The sequence below is a fragment of the Panthera onca genome, chromosome C1 (genome assembly GCF_046562875.1).
Source record: "Panthera onca isolate mPanOnc1 chromosome C1, mPanOnc1 haplotype 2, whole genome shotgun sequence".
NCBI classification, from domain to species: Eukaryota; Metazoa; Chordata; class Mammalia; order Carnivora; family Felidae; genus Panthera; species Panthera onca.
The window spans coordinates 116,446,106-116,468,406 of NC_138346.1; the positions used below are offsets into that span (position 1 = coordinate 116,446,106).

General features: G+C 42.2%; 1 protein-coding gene across 7 annotated transcripts in view; it reads right to left on the minus strand.

Annotated features, from left to right (window-relative positions):
- Nucleotides 1-4,950: 4,950 nt before the first annotated feature.
- The window catches only part of RPRD2 (regulation of nuclear pre-mRNA domain containing 2), a 96,525-nt gene continuing 79,174 nt past the window's right edge, over nucleotides 4,951-22,301 (minus strand). For 2 of the 7 annotated variants that reach the window (XM_060622562.3, XM_060622561.3), the window contains 5 exons: nucleotides 19,609-19,891; nucleotides 17,096-17,356; nucleotides 14,888-15,088; nucleotides 11,205-11,624; nucleotides 10,107-10,302 (listed from right to left, as the gene is read on the minus strand). In XM_060622562.3, coding sequence (XP_060478545.1) covers nucleotides 10,214-10,302; nucleotides 11,205-11,624; nucleotides 14,888-15,088; nucleotides 17,096-17,356; nucleotides 19,609-19,891 — 1,254 coding nt within the window. In that variant the 3' untranslated portion in view covers nucleotides 10,107-10,213. Of the gene's footprint in view, nucleotides 11,625-14,887; nucleotides 15,089-17,095; nucleotides 17,357-19,608; nucleotides 19,892-22,301 lie in introns of all 7 variants that reach the window. The other 5 variants (XM_060622560.3, XM_060622559.3, XM_060622557.3 and 2 more) reach the window with 3 other exon arrangements.

Sequence of the window (22,301 nt, forward strand, 5' to 3'; positions counted from 1 at the left end):
GTTAAGCGTCCAACTCTTGATTTCTGCTCAGGTCATGATCTCTTGGTTCCTTGGGGCTGATCGTGGCAGAGGGCTCTGCGCTGATGGCATGGAGCCTGGTTGGGATTCTCTGTCTCCTTCTCTCTTTGCCCCTCTGTGGCTTGTGCTCTCCCTCTCTCTCAAAATAAACATTAAAAAAAATTTTTTTTTAATCTTAAAAAAACAAAATGGGTATAACAGTAACACTCCCAATTGTCGAGGTTAGTTTCGTGTAAATCATGCGTGGTACTCAGTAATGGGCTATAATAGCGACACGCCGTTAGAATAAATAAATTTAATAGCTTTGGGGCTGCACCAAAGAATCTACAGAGGGCACTTCTTGCAATTTCTTCATAGTCATACTGCTTAAGAGGGACCTTAGCGACCTCTTTATTTTACAGATGAAAGAATTTAAGGTCAGAGAAAATAAATGACTTAAGGTCAAACAGTAAGTGCCGATACTAGATTTTGAATCCAAGTTTTTTTTTTTTTAATTTTTTAACGTTTATTTATTTTTGAGACAGAGGGAGACAGAGCATGAACGGGGGAGGGTCAGAGAGAGAGGGAGACACAGAATCCGAAACAGGCTCCAGGCTCTGAGCTGTCAGCACAGAGCCCAACGCGGGGCTCAAACTCACAGACCGTGAGATCATGACCTGAGCCGAAGTCGGCCGCTTAACCAACTGAGCCACCCAGGTGCCCCTTGAATCCAAGTTTTACACTCTTCTACCACACCATGCTATCTCTGACAATAGAATTTACTTCCAGTATACTCCATCACTTCAGAAAGAGGCACCTGACCCTAGAATCTTAGCTTTCTGTTTCCTATACAAGACCTTGCCTCTCAGTCCCATCCTAGCTCTCCACTTCCTTTAATCTCTTCTTACTCCCTGTGATATCTAGGACAGAGGACTGGGTATATTTGGTTTATTTTATACAGCAAAAATTGAAACACGGTCACATTTGTGGTAAAGTATGAGGGGAAATGGACTTAGGAGCAGCTGTAGGGTTCTCAGTAACTCCCCTTCGTCCCCTCACCTGGGGGTGGGGATGGTTAGATGGTTCTCAATTTTCCAATGGTGATGGAATCAAGGGTTGTGGAGGAAGAGCTGTCAGAGAAAGCTGTTAAATCTAGGTTTCCAGAGGCCAGAGGTTCTTTCTGGGGAAGGCAGCAGTTGATTTGAGTCACAGGCATCACTCTGGATCTTGGCTCCCTCTCCTGGTATGTTAAGACACCCTGAAATAAAAAAAGAAACAGACAAGACTGTGGAACAGGAAAATTACTTGTGTGTGGGAGGGGTGGTGTGGAGGGCTGGGAAAAGGCAGAGGATTTTAAAATGGCATTCAAAAAGTGTGACAAGCAGAACTTTCCCCATGGCTTTGCACCAAAAGGGATAGGAATGTTACATTGCAGGTAACAAAATGATAGGTGCTCAGTATTGAATTAAGAATGTATCAATCACTGTATTGACTTAAAACTCCAAAGGATACATTTACTGACACATACATTCTTTGATCATTGTACCTTGTCCTCTTTTGTCAGATACTAGAGGGATGGTAGAATAAGTAGGCTACACTGTTACGGCAGCTTCCAGCACTCATCCCTCAAACATGCACTGACTTACTGTATGCAATGCCGTGAACTGAGGGCTCATGGGCTACCCATCAATCAACGACTACATCATCACCTATGTAACTTGTGTTGCAGTGGAGGAAGGAAGGAATGTCAGGAGTTATTACATTCTTCTCCTTGTAGCAAACAAGCCAGCCAGCGAGCAAGGAATAGCAAGCTAGTTAAGACCAATGCATTAATCATCTGTTCTTTTACAATTTCTGGTCTGTGACCACCATGTCTCAGCCTTGGGGAATTTTAACCCACTAGTCTGCCTGGGAAACATCTATCCCTAAAACTTCTCTTACCTTCCACCCAGAATATCACCAAACACCCACTATGTGCCAAGTGTGATGCCTTCACTATCTTTTAATTCCAAGAACCCTGACAAGTAATAGCTCTTTTCATGCTCTCTTTAAAACACAGAAAACCCTCAGAGAAGTCAAGCCTCAGCCAATCCGAATCCAAAGCCTGTGTTATACCATGCCGTGCTGCCTTTCAGTGACCAGAACAGTCCTAATGCATTACGTTTGATAGCAGAGTTCCCGTTTTCTCTCCAGGGTACATCACTTGGAGAGCCAAAGAGGCCTTTAATATACAGTGGAGAAAAGGGTCTAATAAAAAGCCAAGAAAAGACCCGTCTTACCAGATTTTCTCTGACCAAAGAAGAAATAACTGTTTAGAAAATAATGCCAGCAGATTTCACAGAAGTCCAGGGAAAAGGCAATCCTCAGTAATGGGTATCCTAGACCATTAATCACATTTTGGGAAATTGTCAGCTTTACTCCACTTTTAAAACATCACCAGTTAGCTAAAGCTTTTGTTGAAGAGGTGTTGTATTTATATTCCTAAACTACATATATGTAAGAATGCTCTCCATAGAAGGTAAAGTACATTTCCACTTGTCACCAGGATCAACACATACCTCCAAATTTATCCCAGCTCTTCACAAAATTTCTCTGTACCCAAGAAGTAGAAAAGATACTGGAGGTAAAAAAGCAAAATTTAAGAGGGTAAAATATATAAAGGTTTGTCATTGTCACCAAATGTTTTTGAGGCCCAGAGAACCAGCCAAGTGGCTAAAAGTGCAGTAGGTGGTGTGGGGAGATTACATTTACTTAAAACAAACACATAAAAAACACCCCAAATCCTTAGTGATGAAGACGCAGGGTGGGGCCAAGGTTTTACTTTAAGATGCCAGAAAAAAGGAGATAAAGTCCTGCCACATTTGCTGATAAATAAAAAGAGGGAAACTTCCTACCAGGGCCTGGGGATGAGTTGTTTTCGGGAAAAAAAGGCCTTCAGCTCACCTAGAATCTCTACTATGATTTCCCTTCCCCAAGACAACTCTTGAGTCTGTAAAAGAGAAACAAAGACAGAGCCATCTCCAAGCCCCCTTCCCCTTTAAGTGACCCTGAGGTGTGAGGTAAGGCCAAGGGAAAAAATGTAGCAAAGTCTCCCAAACACAGGAGCCAGCGCAGGAAGTGTCAGTTTAGGTTGATGTTGGAAGTAAAAAACAAAGGTCAAGAGCAAAGTACTCTCAAAGAAGGTCCTAGGTACAGCTCTAGAAGGCAATGTACAACCAAGCCCACTGTCCAATAATCAAGATCTCAAATTAATCCTTTACTGATCTCTACTGCCCTCGGCGATGGTTGGCTATTTAGCAGACACAGGATCTTATGTGTTGTTTCATACAAGTAGAAAGGATTTCTAGCCATGGGGAGCAAGAAACAGGGAACTGGACGCTGCCATCTCCTCTCTATCCATTCCAACTGAAATACCACAAGGAAAATATACAAAGTTTCAAGTTCTCTTCTCTTCTCTTTCCCACGAATTATGTGGCAAGAATAAAGGAGACATAATGGGGATGAGGAAGGAAGTAAAGTTGCTATGAATCCAACAAATCCAGGGCAGATGGGTTTAGCCAGCACACTTTTGAATCAAACAAAACCCTGCAGCCTGTATGTTTTTTTTTTTTTTTTTTTCTTTTGGCACTGCTCACTAGCCCCTCCACCCATGTCTGTATTTTCAACTTTTGACTCTTGCTACAGTGAGAACAAAGGGTAAGGGCAGAAGAAAAAAAAAATGATGGTGCCATTAGGTAACTACAGTATCAATTCCTAAATAGACCTCAGCGTTATACCCTTTTCCTCAGACTTAACTAAGCATCAAATGCGCTCTTCCCCAGCAGTTAGAAGCAATTTGGCAGTTTTACCTTGCACTTGCTCCTTTCCTTCAAAGCACGCGCTTCTCCTTACTTCTATGGGGGTGGGGGTGAGAAGGGAGAACAGGATGTTTACTTAAGAGCTATCTCACTTGCGTGAACCTCTTGTAGCTTTGTCTATGCAGTCTCAATGAGTTATTACTCAGCAATTGTGAACAGCAGCTGACTGGACATGTCCATAGTTACTCATAAACAAGTATGAGAAACGCCCCAATACCCCAAAACCCATTTGGATGATGTTTGTGTTACTGCCTACATACATGAGTGGGTATCGCATCCCTCTTCTACAGAGTGCCTTAAATAAAACAATTCAGGGGTTTGAAGTTGTGCATTTTCAACATGCCCAGAAAGGCAAATGTGGAAGTCTAAAAGCTGTTGATTCCTTGGGGGTGGAGAAAGAAACCAATTGGGCAAATCAAAGTGCCAAGAGGGGATAAGGAAAAGGGTGAGCCAGATTCCAGAAGCAGCCAATACAACTGTATGCCCTACCTACTGGGTGTATTCCTAGGCTGCTATTTCTGAAGTGTCCAGTGACGTGTGGAACTTCACGTAATGAAGGTTGCTATTTAGAACCTTTTACCCCGCCAGTGACCTAGGTGGGGTCCAGATGTGGTGACTCTCTCTTCACCCCTTAAAGCCAACATTCCTTTTATTAAGCTTCACTGAGGTATGAAAAAGGGATAGGGCAAGAGAGGGTTAAGTGTGGCTTATGTATGACAGACTGCCATTCACAGCAAGAAGGGTAGATGTGGGAAAAGAATGGATCAGAAGGATCCCTACCACCACCACCCCAACTCTAGGCTTGCTTCAAAAATGCTTCTTCACTCACAACTGTACAACTTTTTGAAGACATAACACAAATAGTTATCCATACAGTATATCCCACTTCATTACCAACCACTCCCTTAACATCTTGATTTTACCCCACCCATCATCCCCTTTCCAAAACTGAATTACACAGAGGATCAAACAGAAAACCCACATGGCCATGAAGATCACAGAGGCTCAGACTGCCTTCAGTGACACCGAGCGCTGGAAGTCAAAGGGAACACTTGGATTAAGATCAGTGTGAGAGGGGGAAAGTCAACCACACAACAAAGGAAACCATACTTTATTAAACTGGAAAACAAAAACATAATATTGGGGACAAAGAGATTAAAAAAAAAAGAATGGCTGGAAGACAGGCAAGTGCAAGTGGTCACAAGGAAGGGACAAGACAGGTGGTCTGTGGTATCCGAGAACCTCAAATGTGCAGGCACACACCCCGTCCCCTTGACCCCCGTCGCACTTATACCAAAAGCCAATACAATCAGATCTTCAGAGATACATCCAGGCCTTCTTTCTGCATCCTGTAGCTGGTTTCACCTTCAGCCCTGGACAGTCATGTAGGGTCTTTGCTGGAGAAAATTTAGATTTTCCAACCATAGGTCTGCTCCACAAAGCAGCAGTTTCAGCTCCTGAAGAAGTTTTCTCTCCTAGTTGTGCTCACCACGGAAGCCAGGAGACCTTGGTCAAAGCCCGAAATCTCAAAGAAAAATGTCAAACCTTCAGAACTAGTTATTTTATTAAATGATATTAATACACATTTCAAAAGGATTTCATTGTTGTTGCCTCTAAAGCATGTACTTGTTTTGTTTTCCACACTGAACACGTGAGAATATCATTCAACATATCTAATTTTAATCTTAACAGGCACCCCCACCCATTCAAAAAGGGGGGGGGGGGAAGGGGGAGAAAGCAGTATTTTACAGCGGCTTCAAAACAATTAACAGCTGAAGCTTAATTCTGCATGACCCGATAACTTCAGGACTGATAGTGAATATTCTGCAATTAGGAAGTTTAGCATATTCACATTATCCAGATAGGTTAGCTGTACCATATATATCACAAACGTTGTATTCCTGGGATCAAAAAGGATAAAAGTCCTACTCTCTTATCATTTTACCCTCCCTGGCATCAAACCAAAATCCATTTATGCTCACCTTTTGGGAGGGCAGAGGGAAATAGGGAGGGGGCTGTCATCTAAGCTGACTGGAGAGTAAACTCTCAATACTTAAGGACTTGATTTCTGATACTATCACTGCGTTTTAAGCAGTACCAGCATATTCACGACCCCCCCACCAATTCTCTGTCTGTGATTTTACAGTGAGCACCAAGGACCTTAGTAACAACTTTGCATATTCTGATTTCATATAAATCATGTCCTTGCCAAGACACACTATGTTATGCTTTCTTTAAAAAAATCTTGTTTATTATATTTTTAAACTCAGGTTGAAATACAAAAGTCAGAGCATGGGCGTGGAGTTTTAAATCACAGACACAGAAAGAATAAAACCCCTTTGTTTCATGTTATGAATACCAGAATTGTCTTTTTTGTTTCACTATATCACATATATACATTGTCGTCTTCATTTACTGCTGTAGACAGACTTCCTTAAAGTTAACACCTGACAGTCACACACAAATCCTCCCTCCCGTCCATCCTGAAACAAACTCAATGAGGATTTTGTAGCTTAAAAAACAAAACACCCCACAAAAGAGCCCAACCCTTAAAAGTCCATCTTTTAAACTGTACAAGGTCTTCCTTTCATGTATTAGTCATCATGCTTTTGAGGACAATCACCCTGCCCCAACATTTAGGAAGCCACTTTCCTGACATCTCCACATTTTCTGATAAAATCAAATGGTCAGAGAGCCTTTTCAAGTAAACGTTACTTTTAGCTTAAACAAGAGCAGCAGAAAGAATTCACATTCTTTTATTCTAGAATGAAAAACATCCCACTTAATTTCTGCAAAAAAAAAAAAAAAAAATCCATTTCAGTTCTGAGTCAATTAGAACTCTCTCCCCCCTCCCCCCACCCCTCCCCTTACTCTTGTTTACACTTTTCCCTAAACAAATGTCTCAGGACTCAACGTAACTATATCATTTCTTTGCTTTGCTACACTACACACCCCACCCCACACACAAGGTCATGGCATCATGCATTTTTGTGGGGGAGAGCTACAGGGCAGAGAGTCTCGAGAGGGTCAAAGACACAACAGTTGGCTTAAGACCAGAAATGCATCAGGAAGATGAAGGGCTTGTGGCCTCCTAGCCACAGAGCACATGGCGAGCCCAAATAAATAACATGGAATAAATTACACAAAAACTCCCAAACTATGACGCACACCTGGTTTAAGCTGCTCTTGATCTGAAAAGCAAGTTTATGCTGACACAAAGAGTCATCTTCTGTCACTATGTTGTCCACTCTCCCCCATCTTTAATATTTTACTAGAGGAATCCAAAGCAATCCCTATACTTCCTACAGTTCTATACTCACAGAGAAGAAAATATGAAACTTGCTAGGATTCCCTAAAAAAAGAACACATATTGTTTTACTCATCTAGCTGGATATTACCAGTGTGTATACCTTGGGGTAAGACACTAAATAATATAAAATAATAGTAAAGCAGTATTTGCTTTTCAGTGTTCCTTGATATAAAGTTATAAACACTCAAAGCGTACTGATTGTCTTTTTTCCCAGTACTAGTTGTGGAAATATAAAGAAGCCTTTCAGTTTGGGGAGAAAGAAAGCAAACCATTCTTGTGTAAAATGACTAAGGGCAGAAACATTCTTTATTTCCTAGGGGAAGCAGAAGGTAGGGATAAGGCTTGAGCCTTGAAATGTGACAGGCTGCTAGCTGTAGAATGGGGGAAATTTGGATTTCTCAGGTCCTCCTCTGTAAAGATATGTATACCCACTTGTCACTAAAACACTTCTGAAGAGGTAGAATGTATAGAAAGATGCTATCCAACCTCCTCCTTTGAAATACCAAGAACAGGGGTAAATACAGGACTAGGGCGAAGAGGAAAGAAAGATGCAGGTCAATAGTTCCCTTTCCCTACTACTCCACCTTTGCTGAAAACCATCAAGCATCACTTAACATTTGGGAGGCACCATGGTAAAAACGTCTATCTCTTACACCAAAAAATTCAAAGATAATATTTCAGTTGTGCCTTTATTAGCAATTGTCAACTGTAGTGACTTTTCTTTCTGGCCAAAGCAGACGTGCAAACTGAGGGAGAAAAAGTCAATCAAGAAAGAAAAGCAGGAAGCATGAGCTTGGTTGCAGGACGTGCCAAGCTATAGAAGTCTCCCGTTCTCGTTTATGAGCGATGGGCAGGTCACACGGCACCGTTACTGGTTCCTGTCTCTAACTCTAACATTGGAGGCACACCTTATTTTAACCTGGAGATTATATTTAGCCCCCTCTCTTTCATTCCAAGGATGAAGAGTAATAATTTTTACTAGGATAGAATGACACCTGTATCTCCTCAAAGTTACAGATAGTCCTTTAGAAGAAGAGGTTCTTTTTTTTTTTTTTTTTTTTTTTTTTTGGTAAGATTTTAGGAGAGAGGTAAAGAACCCAACTTCAATAGGTCTTTAAAAAACAAAACAAAACAAAACAAAACTTCAAAGGTCCACGGTCTCCCACCTATTTCCCCTTGCAACATCTCTTGGCTTGTCAGCAGGGCACAGAGCATACAGGAAAGGGAGCCAAGCTGGTCACAGTAGTTACTCAATGGGAGAGAGAAGGGGAAAGGAATCCTTTCATTGACTACTTGATAAGCCAAGCCCAAAGAACATCCCAACATTGCACGTTATTCTCTGTACTGATGGAAGTTTTATTTCAAATGTAATACTCTTCAGTAAATGGGTAAGATTTGTTTTCCTCCCCACCCCCTCAAACCCCCAGCCAAATGAAGTGGCTCTGATTGTGTTTCTTTGCCCCCCAGCCTCTATAAAATACAAGTAGCTTGGGTTAAGTGCAGTGGGAGAGCAGACTGGATGGAATAGTGAAATGCAAGCATGTTTGACTTGTTAATTTCGAAGGGAGGCCCTTTGTCATTAAAAAAAAAGATCAAAGGAAGGAAATCAAATAAAAACAATAATAAATCAAACTCCTACTTCCAATGCTCTCTAGACTGTTCAAAATGCTTTTCCCTTGGTTTCCATCAGTACCTGGGAGGGAAGAATGGGCGTTTTGGTGCAAAGAACGGAGGGCCCCTAGCAAAAGGTGGCCTGGGTCTCTTTAGACTGTGGAATGGGTCTCTGCTGAGAAAAGGTTCCCTAGGCCGAAAGTCTGGCCGGGGATTCCGCAAAATCATACCACTCCGGTTGATGGCGTCTCTGTGTGAGGGACCCAAGTGGGGGCCACTGCTGCTGTTGCTGCCTCCCCCACCTCCTCCTCCATGGGCTGGGCCCAGGTGCTCCAGAGAATGGGAGGGTAGGCTGAGGCTCTCTCGTACACGGCTAAGGCCAGGGCCGTTGAGGTCCCGTTGGGTGGGGCCCCCATGGTCCCTGGGTCCTGGGAGCACCCCAAAATGCTCAGCCAGGGTCCCTTGAAGAAGGGAACTATGGTCCTTGGGAAATACTGCCACAGCTCCCGCCACTCCGTGCTCTGCCAGTGGTGGAGCTGGGAAGGGTACAACCCCAGAGTGGTCAACAGGGGGTGGAGGAGGAGGTGGAGTAGAAAAGGGAACACCACTCCCACCACTGCTGCTATGTTCCCCAGGGGGTGGAGGAGGGGGTGGGGTGGGGAAAGGAACTCCGCTGTGCTCTCCAGGAGGAGGGGGTGGGGCAGCATGGGCCAGGGCTGCCTCCTTTGTGAAGGGGTTCGAAAGATCCACTGTGGGTAGATGAGTGGGTGCATCTCGAGAGAAGATACCCCCATGATCCTTAGGAGGGGCAGGTGGGGCAGATGACGGCCCCACTGGCTCTCTCTGGAAGGGTGTCCCATGTTCCAAGGGGGATGGGGGGAGATGATGCTCAAATGTAGAGTTGAAACTGTTGGAACGGAAGCTGCCGACACTTTCCTGAAATTGGGGTGCCCGTTCCTTGTATGGTGCTGCTTTAAAGCCAGTGAGGCCTCCGCTGCCCCCACCCCCAAGGGATGCCAACTCAGAGGCACTTGTGGGGCCATTGTCAAAGGAGCTGCCTGAGGTGCTCAGATCAAACCAACCCACCCTTGAAGCCTCGCGCCCGTGTCCTCTATTTCCCTTCCCAGGAACTCGGACGGACTCTACGGTCTGTATCGGCTCCCCTGACATCCTCCTATTGGATGCGTTATGATAACCCAAGGTTTCTATAGGGGCCCCCTTCTCTTCGGTGCTGTCAGGCAAGTCTAAGCAGGAGGAGGAGACTCGGGTTTCTATGCGGTAGTGCTCTTCTTGCTGCTGCTGATCGGTGGCTGTCAAGCTGGGCTGGGTGAGGTTTGACAGGCCAACACCATCACTTGAAGTGCCCTTGCTGGGGGCCTGCCCAAAATGCTTATCATCCGAGGGCTTTCGCGAGGCATTTTTAAGCATATTCTTAAACTCAATCGTCGACGTGGTGGAAATGGTGGGGGCCAGGACTTTCTCCACGCCTGGTGTGGGTGGGTGGCCCGTGGGAGCGGCAAGGGTATTCTGCGGAGAGAAAAGGGAACGATGTGGGACTGGGTGAGGAGGCTCTGGGTACTGCTTCTGCGGCAAACCGAGATGCCCAGTGGTAGACTGAGACAAGCTATTGTGGTTGGAGTCAGGGGTGAAAAATGAATCATTCTTACTCGGTGACGGTGACCGGTCAGACCCCGGTTCACTCCCTCTTATGCTGAAGGCACCAAATAGCCCGGGGGAAGAGGAGAGACGGTCACAATTCTCACTAGAGTCCAGGAGAGCCCTTACAGATGGAGGGAAGGCAGACTTTACCCCGAATTCTTGGGCCCTGTGGCTATAACTGGAGAGGATTGGCTGGTATTCGGTGGTATCAGAGAGCTTGCTTGACTTCAGGATAGATTTGGCCGGCTTCTTCTCTAGGTTCATCATGGCAGAGGGTGGAGGCCCTGAGTATTCAAAATCTCGGTAATCCTCATCTTCCTGGAAAGAAGTATCTGGATAGAACTTCTCCTGTGAAGAGTCCATCAGTGAAGATGGCCTCTCCATTCCATCCGAAGGCTGTTTATAGGGTGATTCACTGCCCAGGGCAAAAGGTCGATATGTAGATACAGAATTGGAGAGTTCCCGGGGGTAGCTTTCCTCTCTCCCAGGGGGTGGTGATCTTGTACTGCTGGGTGTTGAGGAACCAGGGCTAATGATCTTAGAAAGCAGGGACATGGTGTCTACACTGCTGGATGTGGGCTTGTCCATCATCTCATCCTGGGTGGGCGTCCCACTCCGTTCGTCCCGCACAGGGGTTCCGTCAATGTTGTCAATTGACGTGCTAGTAGGGCCACGCTGGAAGTCTGAGGGGTGGCTTTCTGCTGGGGCACTGGACCCCAAGCTGCTCAGGATTGGGATGTTTAAGTTTAAGCCACTGAAACCAGGATTACCTTTTAAGAAGTTGTGGATCTTCATTTCCAGGCTTGGAGAGGTGGACTCAGACTCCAGCTTTGGCTTGGAGATCTCTGAAGATTGGCACATGGCAACTTCAGTAGGTGGGGCAGCAGGGCTAGTACTGTGGGTTCCTGTAAACCCCATAGAGTTGGATGGTAGCTTAAAAGTAGTGCTTGGGAGCCCTGGGCTTTGCCCAATTGAGGACTTGCTAGCTGATGTTGAAGAGACTTCAGAAGTTGATGAATTAGGAGAATAGTTGAAGCTTTTAGGAATAAAGGATTGGGTACTGGAGGACAGATTTCTTCCTTTGATGCTAGAGACTGTGGTGTTTGCAGGGGAAGCTGAAGTGCTCTGGGATGCAGCTTCGCTGGCTGGGACTGGGTTCCCAGTAACACTCTGAAGCAAAGATGACAGGCCTGTAGAAACAGAGATTAAAGGAGTTAAAAAGAACAACTGCCTGCCCTACAATTAAAACAATGTAGGCTAATCGGATATTCTCATTCATTCCAGCGGGAACCAGATAGACATTAAAATATGAGGCCAAAGAGAATCCAGACCAAACAAGCAATGGCTAAGTGTCATAGAAAATACTGGACCTATTTCTCAATATAAAGAGAGCAAATTATTGAAATGTTTCTAGTACAGTCATCAAACAAGTCTAACACAGCACAATAAAAGGCAACAGGAAAGGGGAGATTTTAGTGTCAGAATCATTCATAGTTTAAACAAGACAAAGCAGGAAGAGAAAGGAGGCAAATTATCCTTAAAATAACACTTTAAGCCATGATTTCTTAACGTCTGATCTGTGGAACTGTTTCTGTAAATGCAAATAGATATTCCTTTCTAGCCTCTGCAATTGTTTCTAGTAAGTTAACGAACACGGTTATTTATTCTCAAGAGAGAGATCACGTATGCACATTGCTTAAATTTGTTTGAACGGGACACTTTTTTCAAGCATCTCTTGCTAGACTTTGGGGAAACAATGGTTTAGCTATCATTTTTGGTTGTAAAATGTAGCAATAGTAAACATGCAAACACACACCCCAAAGACTTACAAAGCTAGATCATCTTATAGCTTGGAAAATTTAAGAATTATTCATCTACCCAAGTTGACACTGATGAGATTCAACCCTACTCACTGATAGACAAAACCTCAGAAGCTCTGAGAAAGAATTCTTTGGGGTAAAGGCTGAAGTCCACCAAAGCAAACTGCTCCTCCTGTAGAAAATTTTTTAGAAAAATACTTGACAAAGAGATAAAAGGAGGTCCTATAAATTCAATCATATTTTGGCAAATTTACCCAATTTCTGGTCATAAATGAAAACCTTTTGGGCATACTTCACCTGGATTTGTAGCTTTTCATCATATACTAAAAACTGTTCCTTCATAATGGTGTGATGAAAGACACCAGTACTTCATATGGTACTTTACTTAATGATTCTTCAAGATTTCAATTTTAATCCATATTTACCAACAGACTTAAGCTCTGAAGAATTTTGAGATTACTCCATCCTTGGAACATTAAAAAAAAAATTTTTTTTTTAATGTTTTATTTGTTTTTGAGAGACAGAAACAGAGTGAGCAGGAGAGGGGCAGAGAGAGGGTGACACAGAATCCGAAGCAACTCCAGGCTCTGAGCTGTCAGCACAGAGCCCGATGCAGGGCTCAAACTCATGAACCATGAGATCATGACCTACACCAAAGTCGGACACTTAACTGACTGAGCTACCCAGGTGCCTCCATCCTTGGAACATTTTTAACTGCCATAAAGTTATATATATAATGGTGCATGATACCCAATATTCACTAATATCTGAATAACTGAAATATTATTTCAATTATCCTGCTGAAACAAACAAACAAAAAACATGTTTCATTTCCGAAAAGTTCTCTGGCTATATAACTTCCCCCTCCTAACAGTTTGATTTAATTCTTAGCAGCCACTGTTCATACCAAAGTCAGAAGTCCTCAAGCACTAGAACATGACATATGACGTCATGATTTTTAAGATATTTCAGCATATCTTTCAGATACTGTGGGATTTCTTCAAAAGATCATCTTGTTAAGATAGACACTACTCAGATTTCTGATAACAGGTGATATAGTCCCTTACCACTTAATATTAATATTTTTCTTTGATTTTTTTTTTAAAGTTTATTTATTTAAGAGAGAGTGAGAGAGGGAGAGTGAGAGAGAGCACATTGTCAGTGCAAAGCCAGACTCGTGAGGTCATGACCTGGGATGAAATCAAGAATCAGACGCTGAACCGCCTGAGCCACCCAGGCACCGCAACTTTCTTCAATCTTAACGGGCCATACTCTATTGGACTTTTTGCCCATTGAAGTCATTCTTTTGTATTAAAAATCTGTCAATAATGGCTGTGGGTGACACAATCAGAGCAAAGTTCTAAGAGATCCCTTAGAATCTCTATAGGCTTGGGGCGCCTGGGTGGCTCAGTCGGTTAAACGGCCGACTTCGGCTCAGGTCACGATCTCGCGGTCCGTGAGTTCGAGCCCCGCGTCGGGCTCTGTGCTGACAGCTCAGAGCCTGGAGCCTGTTTCGGATTCTGTGTCTCCCTCTCTCTGACCCTCCCTCGTTCATGCTCTGTCTCTCTCTGTCTCAAAAATAAATAAACGTTAAAAAAAAAAATTTTTAAAAAAAGAATCTCTATAGGCTTTTAAAAATGCATCTATTTAAGTTGCTGGATAAAGTTTCTTAAAAGTCAAGCATTCTATTTTCCACAAGGAAATGAAAGGTGATGAACCACCCAGTTACTCCACAAAGATTATCTTCTGGGGTCCCCAAAAACACATTCTGTCAGAACACCTAGTTCTGTTCAAATTTTGCCTGATGAGAAAGTCCATATGATGCTGGTGTCATAATCTACTGAAAGGAAAAGCTGTAAGTATTATTAATGTCCCCTGGAGGCTCCTGGTTGAGAACTTTGATACAGAGTTAAATCACTGTATTGAAGATATTGCTCTGATATTTATAATTCACTGAATAATTATACTGAGGTGCTAAATAACGATTGTGCTTGTATCTGGAGGTTTTGAGAACAGAGAGCAGGTATGTTTTATGAAAAAATATTAAAGCAGTTTTAGACACAAAACAGATAATTAACAAAGTATACTAGGTTCAAATAAGGTAGAGATTACAGGTACAGAGATGTGGTATACCTACAAATAAAGGCCTCTAAATTAGGACATAAAAAAAAGAAAATCATTTCTCATAAGATTTTTGATAGTAGATTGACCTTTCTTACTGTCTTTAGCTTTGGTTAACATTAAAAATATAAGCCTCAACATATACTAACCGGTCCTCAGAGCTGGAATAAATGCAGCCCCTAGAGGGCTCATGGTGTAGGTAAAAGAATACTAGAATCCAGTCAAGCAATCTGGCTTTTAGTCTCAACTCATCACTGAGTAGATAAATTTGTAACCTTAAAGCAGGTCACATCACCTCACTGAGCTTTATTCTCCTCACCTGAAAAGGAGGGGATTAGACCAGATGGTATTTTGTCTCCTTCAGCTTTGACATTTTCTAATTCTATAAATGCCAGCTTGTAGATAAGAAATATAAAGAAGACAATGAACTAACTGTATTATACATTTCATGGCTTTGGATGCTTCAGAACTGGAACCCAGGATTCAAGTCCCTGTGGCACAGGTCAGTTTACCTTGCAGTGCAGGGGCTGACTGTGTCTGGGTTTTGGAAAGAGCAGACAGAATGCTCTCTGGGGTGATCTCCACCTTTGAGAGGATATTTGCCAGAGGATTGTGAGATGTTGTCGGGGCAGGTGCAGGTGTTTTCAGGCCAGTGCTGAGGTTGCTGGGACTTGTAGGAGTTCCTGGAGAAGGTCTTGATGCAGGACTGACCCCTGGTGGCAGAAAGATTAACTCAAGAAAATGCGGTTCAAAATGACCATTAAATTCACAATAACTTTCCACTCACTCAAACCAGTTTGGTTATGTTTAACAGGAATGCTTCTGTGACAGATCCACAAATAGGGCATATCATGGCTTGTACAAAGGAAAAAATGTGAAAATTAGATTAAAATCTGCTCCTGTCTACTTTGAACACCCCTAAAGTAAACAAGTATTTTCAGATGTATTTTTTAGTTTTGAGAGCCAAAAGAGACTTAGGGAACCTACTTCTTTTCTTTCTACCAAATGGCATCAACACCACAGAATCTTGTAGGTGCTCAGTAAATATTGCTGGCTCATTATGATCAGAGACATTCCAATTGTGTAACTCAACCCACTGCATAATTCTATGTGATTAATAAATTATTTGCTTTTGAAAAGGCCTTTAAAGTGAGATTATATAAGCAACTTCCTTTACATCTTTATATTTTATTTATTTTTTTAAGCAAGTTCCATGCCCAACATGGGGCTTGAACACATGACCTTGAGATCAAGAGTCCCATGCTCCACCAACTGAGCCAGCCAGGTGCTCCTACATCTTTATATTTTAAAACACTGTGTTAATTTTTAATTCAGAAAAAAAAAACGGTATATAATAAAAAAATAAAATAATTTTTGAATGACAAAAATATGAATAGGTAGATATTTCACAAAGAAAAATAAAAATGAAAAAGTTTTTATCACATTGTTAATCAAAAAAATGTAAATTAAAACAAGTTACTTTTTTTTTTTTTTTAAGTAATCTCTATACTCAATGTAGGGCTTCAACACATGACCCTGAGATCAAGAGTTGCATGCTTGAGGTACCAGGCTTGATTCAATTGGTGGAGTGTGCGACTCGATCTCAGGGTTGTGGGTTTGAGCCCCACATTGGATGTAGAGATTACTTAAAAGGAGCTGCATGCTCTACTGACTGAGCCAGCCAGGCACCCCAAAACAAATGGCTTTTAAGACTGAATTTGACAAAGATTAAAATAAAACAAAACAGTGCTGGAGAGGCTGAGAAATAAAGGGAACTCTCATGTGCTTGGTACATAAAATAGTACATTTTTGGTGATCATTTTAGAATAACATGAAAAGATTAAAAACCTGTATGTTGGCTGGGGGGGAGAGGGGTAAATGGGTGATGGGCATTGAGGAGGGCACTTGTTGGGATGAGCACTGGGTGTTGTATGTAAGCGATGAATCATGGGAATCTACCCCCAAAACCAAGAGCACACTGTACAAACTGTATGTTAGCCAACTTGACAATAAATTATATTAAAAAAAAAAACAAACCTGTATGGGTTTTTTTGGTCTTTATATGAGAAATATAAATTTAAGTTTTTATAAAGAAATTAAGTAATTGGGATTTTCTTCAAATTTATCAAGATTGGGTAAGGCACAGCAGAAACCAGAGTGGCCATGTGTTTCTACTGTTGAAGATGAATGATGAGTACACAAAGGTGCTCTACTTGTGTGTATTTTCATTAACATTTCCATTAAGGAAAGAAAAAGCCCTATATACTCATCAACCATTTAGGAAGGGTTGTGCATAGATTTTAGCATCAAGGTGGTTCATTATAGTATTCTTTAAAACAGTGAAAAATTACAAAAATATCAGATGTCTAGTAATAAAGGCTTAGATAAGTTCATATACAATATGCTTCAATTGAAAGAAAAATTATTACAAATATTTAATCTACCAAAACATTCACACACACACACACACACACACACACACACACACACACACACACTGGTAAAGTTAGACACAACTGGTGTCTTTCAGGGTAGTAGGGTTGCAGGTTATTTATTTTATTCCCTTATTTTATTTTTCTATAATGACCATGTATTGGTTTTTCGACTTAAAAAAATCACTGTTAATTTAAGGAAAAAAAGCAACAAAAAACCCAGACTGATGATGGTTCAATTGGAAAGATGAAAATAAGCCTTTTATCTTCTTTATGGGGCTTACTTACCAGTATTTTTCATGACTGATGTCAGGCTACTAAGGATGGAACTGATCTTTGCCAGATCCACATTAGCCAGGTTTGGCAAAGCCAGTGCTGGAGAAGGGGACAGAAGAGAAGTATTCACAGGCTTTGGAAGAGGGGGCGTTGCTGTCATGGTCACAGGCACTGGGGTACACGAAGAGGCCTTGGAGATACTTTCTGTTGGCTTTGTGGGTACAGAAGTGGAAGCAGCGGACTTCTCCGCAGGTTTTTCCTTCCTGTCCTCTACTGTTTAAAGAAAAGAGGTGAGACTGCATTACTGCTTTCCAGACTTGACTTCCAGTATGAAATGTGTCCTAATATATCCGGATGTGGGGGTATAAAGCACAATGCTTTAGAGAAAAATCATTCACTCACTTCATGATTTTTACATAAGCCATACTCTTTATGTTGCTTCCCTCCTTCAACACCTGCTTAAAATAAATTTCCCAAATTCATTTTTTATCTTTTTAAAGATTTCTTTGCATTTTCTTAGTATTTATGTATTAAATTTGTACATTTCTGGGATCATGTTATTTGGTACACACGTGTTCTTTTAGTTACAATATTTATAGTCATAAATTACCCTGTCTTTTCTTTTCCATTAACCTGAGAGCTTTCTAAGACATAGAAACTTATGCATTAAATCCAACAAAACTCCAACTGCCTAACAAGAATGATTATAAAAGCTTGGGATGTCAGAGAAACAATGCACCAATCCAGGTTAATTTTGTTTGTGTGTGTGTGTATATATGTTAATTAGAATGTATGTAATCTCTACACCCAACATGGGGCTGGAACTCCAGACCCCAAGATCAAGAGTCACATGCTCTTCTGGCGCCTACTGACTGAGCCACCCAGGGGCATGGCTTTGGAATCTTGGAAGGTCAAGAGTATAAGTGCCCCTCCTTCTAGAACAGTGCTGTTCAACAGAAATGTAATTCAAGCCACACATGTAAGTTTAGCTTTTCTAATGGCCACATTAGAAAAAAAAGTAGAGGGGTGTTGGGGTGGCTCAGTCGGTTAAGCGTCCAACTCTTAGATTTCAGCTCGGGTCATGTTCTCACAGTTTTCAGCTGAGTTCAAGCCCTCCATAGGGATAGGCTCTGAGCATGCTTGGAATTCATTCTTTCTCTCTCAAAATAAATATAAATAGACTTAAAAAAAAGGGAGAAACAAGTAAAATTAACTTTAATTATATATTTTACCTAAGCATCTCTCAAATATTTTCATTCCGTTATAAATATAAAAATTATTGGGGCACCTGGGTGGCTCAGTCGGTTAAGTGTCTGACTTCGGCTCAGGCCATGATCTCACGGTCCGTGAGTTCGAGCCCCGCGTTGGGCTCTGTGCTGACAGCTCAGAGCCTGGAGCCTGCTTCAGATTCTGTGTCTCCCTCTCTCTCTGACCCTCCCCCATTCATGCTCTCTGTCTCAAAAATAAACATTAAAAAAAAATTAAAAAACATAAATATAAAAATTATTGAGATATTTTCACTTTTTTGGGTACTAAGTTTTCAGAATCCAGTGTGTATCTTTAAAAAAAAAAAATATTTATTTTTAGGTGGGGTGGGCAGGGAAGGGCAGAGAGCTACGGTGGACAGAGAATCCAAAGTGGGCTCCACACTGACAGCAGGAGAGCCCAATGCAGGGCTTGAACTCATAAACCACGAGATCATGACCTGAGTCGAAACCAAGAGTTGGATGCTTAACCGACTGAGCCACCCAGGTTCCCCCTTCCCCAGTAAGTACCTTTAAATTACAGTACATCTCAAGTTGGACAAGCCACATTTCAAATGCTCAACAGCCACAAGTAGCTAGTGGCTACCATATTGAACAGAACAGATCTTGAGCAATGATTCTTAGCCCATGTGGCATACCAAATCCTAAACTGGGCTAATGATACCTTGCTGTTCTAATCTAATCTTGCTGTTCTTTTTTTTTTTTTTAATGTTTATTTATTAAAAAAATTTTTTTTAATGTTTATTACTGAGAGAGCATGAAAGGAAGAGGGGCAGAGACAGAGAGGGAGACAGAGAGGGAGACACAGAATCAGAAGCAGGCTCCAGGCTCTGAGCTATCAGCACAGAGCCCAAAGCAGGGCTCGAGATCATGACCTGAGCTGAAGTCTGATGATTAACCGACTGAGCCACCCAGGGGCCCCTAATGTTTATTTATTTTTGAGAGAAGAGAGAGAGAGAGAGAGAGAGAGAGAGAGAGAGAGAGAGCACGCGCGAGCAAGTGGGGGAGGGGCAGAGAGAGAGAGACACACAGAATCCGAAGCAGACTCCAGGCTCTGAGCTGTCAGCACAGAGCCTGATGCAGGGGTAGAACTCACGAACCACAAGATCGTGACCTGAGCCGAAGTTGGCTGCTCAACCGACTGAGCCACCCAGGCACCCCTAATCTTGCTGCTCTTAATACCAGCTTGTGATAGATTCATTGGTGGGAAAAGAAAATACGTAAGGAACAAGGTGCCCTTTAATCACATAAAGGACATACCAATGATTTTTGACCCATCATCTTCCACATCTGAGAGTTCCATGTCTTCCACATCACGATTATCTGTCACAGGCTCAGGTGTGGCAGACTTCTCACTCTCCATGGCTGGTGACTGGGATTCCTCACCTCCCATTCCCTGAAAAGGAGACTCGGAACCAGTCGGAGAAGGAGCATCCATGCTTGGGGAAGGGACTGGTGATTCTTCAGGATCAGGAAGGGTTGACTTCAATTGATCCAGCTTTTTCTTTAAATTGTTCACTCGATTAGCAAAGGTTTTGTATGCCTAAAAGAGAAAAAGAAGTTACTCCTCTGAGAAAAGGACTAAGATATTACTATTTTGACTTTGACCAGATTTCCTCATTATTATTAACTATAGCACTGGTACAAAACAAACAAAAAAAAAAAACCCAGGGCACCTGGGTTGTTCAGTCAGTTAAGTGTTTGACTTCTCAGGTCATGATCTCACGGTTCGGGAGTTTGAGCCCCACATCGGGCTCTCTGCTGTCAGCACAAAACCTGCTTGGGATCTTCTGTACCCCCTCTCTTTACCCTTCCCCTACTCATGCGAATACACGCTCTCAAAAATAAATAAACATTGAAAAACAAAATCAAAAACAAATCTGTCAATCATGGAGTAGTTTCTAGTCTCTGCTTTTTTCCTTAAATGAATATTATCATCCACGTAGTTGCCCAAGCTAGAAACTTTGAGGCTAACTTTGTACTTAATCTTCCCTTGCTTTTTTCTATCCATTTTACCAAACCAATATTTATTGAGAGCCTAAATGTGCTGGCCAATCTTCTAGCTACTGGAGACACAGTAATGACTAAGAAGATAGACAAAAATCAAATCCATAAAGTACTACAGCCTGGGAGGTCAAACAGTGTGGACTTTTTTAAGAAATAAACTTTTGAGAGGTGCCTGGGTGGCTTACTTGGTAACGTGTCTGACTTTGGTTCAGGTCATGATCTCACAGTTTGTGAGTTCGAGCCCCATGTCAGGCTCTGTGCTGACAGCTCAGAGCCTGGAGCCTGGAGCCTGTCTCGAATTCTGTGTCTCCCCCTCTCTCTGCCCTCCCCGCCCCCCCCCCCCCCAATCATGCTGTCTCTCCTTCAAAAATAAACATTAAAAGGCATCGGTGGTATAGTGGTGAGCATAGCTGCCTTACAAAAATAAATAAACATTAAAAAAATTAAAGAAAAAAAGAAACTTTTGATTTTATTATTATTTTTAAGTTTATTTTTATTTATTTTGAGAGAGAGATAGAGAGTAAGCAGGAAAGGGGGAGAGAAAGAGAGAGAATACCAAGCAGGCTCCATGCTGTCAGCGCAGAGCCCAATGTGGGGCTCAAAAATCATGAACCATGAGATTATGACCTCAGACAAAGTCAAGAGTCAGACACTTAACCGACTGAGCCCTAAACTTTTGATTTTAAAAGTTTTAGGTATAAAAAATAACTATAAAGATTATACAGACAGTTCCCAATTTTCCCTTTTACTAACCTCTAATATCAGTATGATACATTTGTCACAATTAATGAACTGATTTTGATAATTATTATTAATTAGGTCCATATACTTCATGCAGATTTCCTCAATTTTTAAATAATTTTTTTAATGTTTATTTATTTTTGAGAGAGAGACAGAGCATGAGTGGGGGGACAGGGGAGGAGCAGAGAGAGGGGAGAGACAGAATCTGAAGCAGGCTCTAGGCCAGGAGCTGTCAGCAGGATGAGAGCCCAGGATGGGGCTTGAACTCACGAATCGTGAGATCATGACCCGAGCTGAAGTTGGATGCTTAACCAACTGAGCCACCCAGGCACCCCTCCTCAGTGTTTATCTAATATCCTTTTCTTGTTCCAAGATCCATGCAGGATACTACAGTACATTTAGTAGTCATGTCTTCTTAGGCTTTTCTGTAAGTTTGTTAGATTTTCCTTGTTTTTGATGACCTTGACGGTTTTGAGGAGTATTGGTCAGGTATTTTGTAGACTGTCCCTCAAATAAGATTTGCCTGATGTTTTCCTTCTGATTAGACTGGGATTATAGGTTTTTGGGAGGAAGACCACAGAGGTAAAGCACTATTATCACTGCGTCATATCAAGGGTACATATAATCAATATGATGTGCCATTGTTGATGTTAACCTTTATCACCTGGCTTAAATTCTATTCCTCTAATTATCTTAATACCAATACCCTAAAATTGTCTGTCTTTTTCTTTTGTTAAGACTCTTGGACCATTAGATTGTGAAATCACTTTGGTAGATTGAACAAGAAGCATTATTTCTTTGAGAGAGAGAGAGAACGCAACCATGTCCATGTGCAAGCAAGGGAGGGGCAGAGGAAGAATCCTAAGCAGGCTCCACACCCAGTGTGGAGCCCGAGGTGCAGACGGGCCTCACAAACCAGGAGATCATGACCTGAACCGAGATCAAGAGTCAGACGTTTAGCTGAGCCACCCAGGTGCCCCAAGGAGCATTATTTAAAAAAAATTTTTTAACGTTGATTTATTTTTGAGAGAGAGACAGAGTGCGAAGGGGGAGGAGCAGAGGGAGAGGGAGACACAGAATCCGAAGCAGGCTCCAGGCTCTGAGCTGTTAACACAGAACCTGATGCAGTGCAGGGCTCGAACTCACAAACCATGAGATCATGACTCGAGCCGCAGTTGGGCACCTGATCAACTGAGCCACCCAGG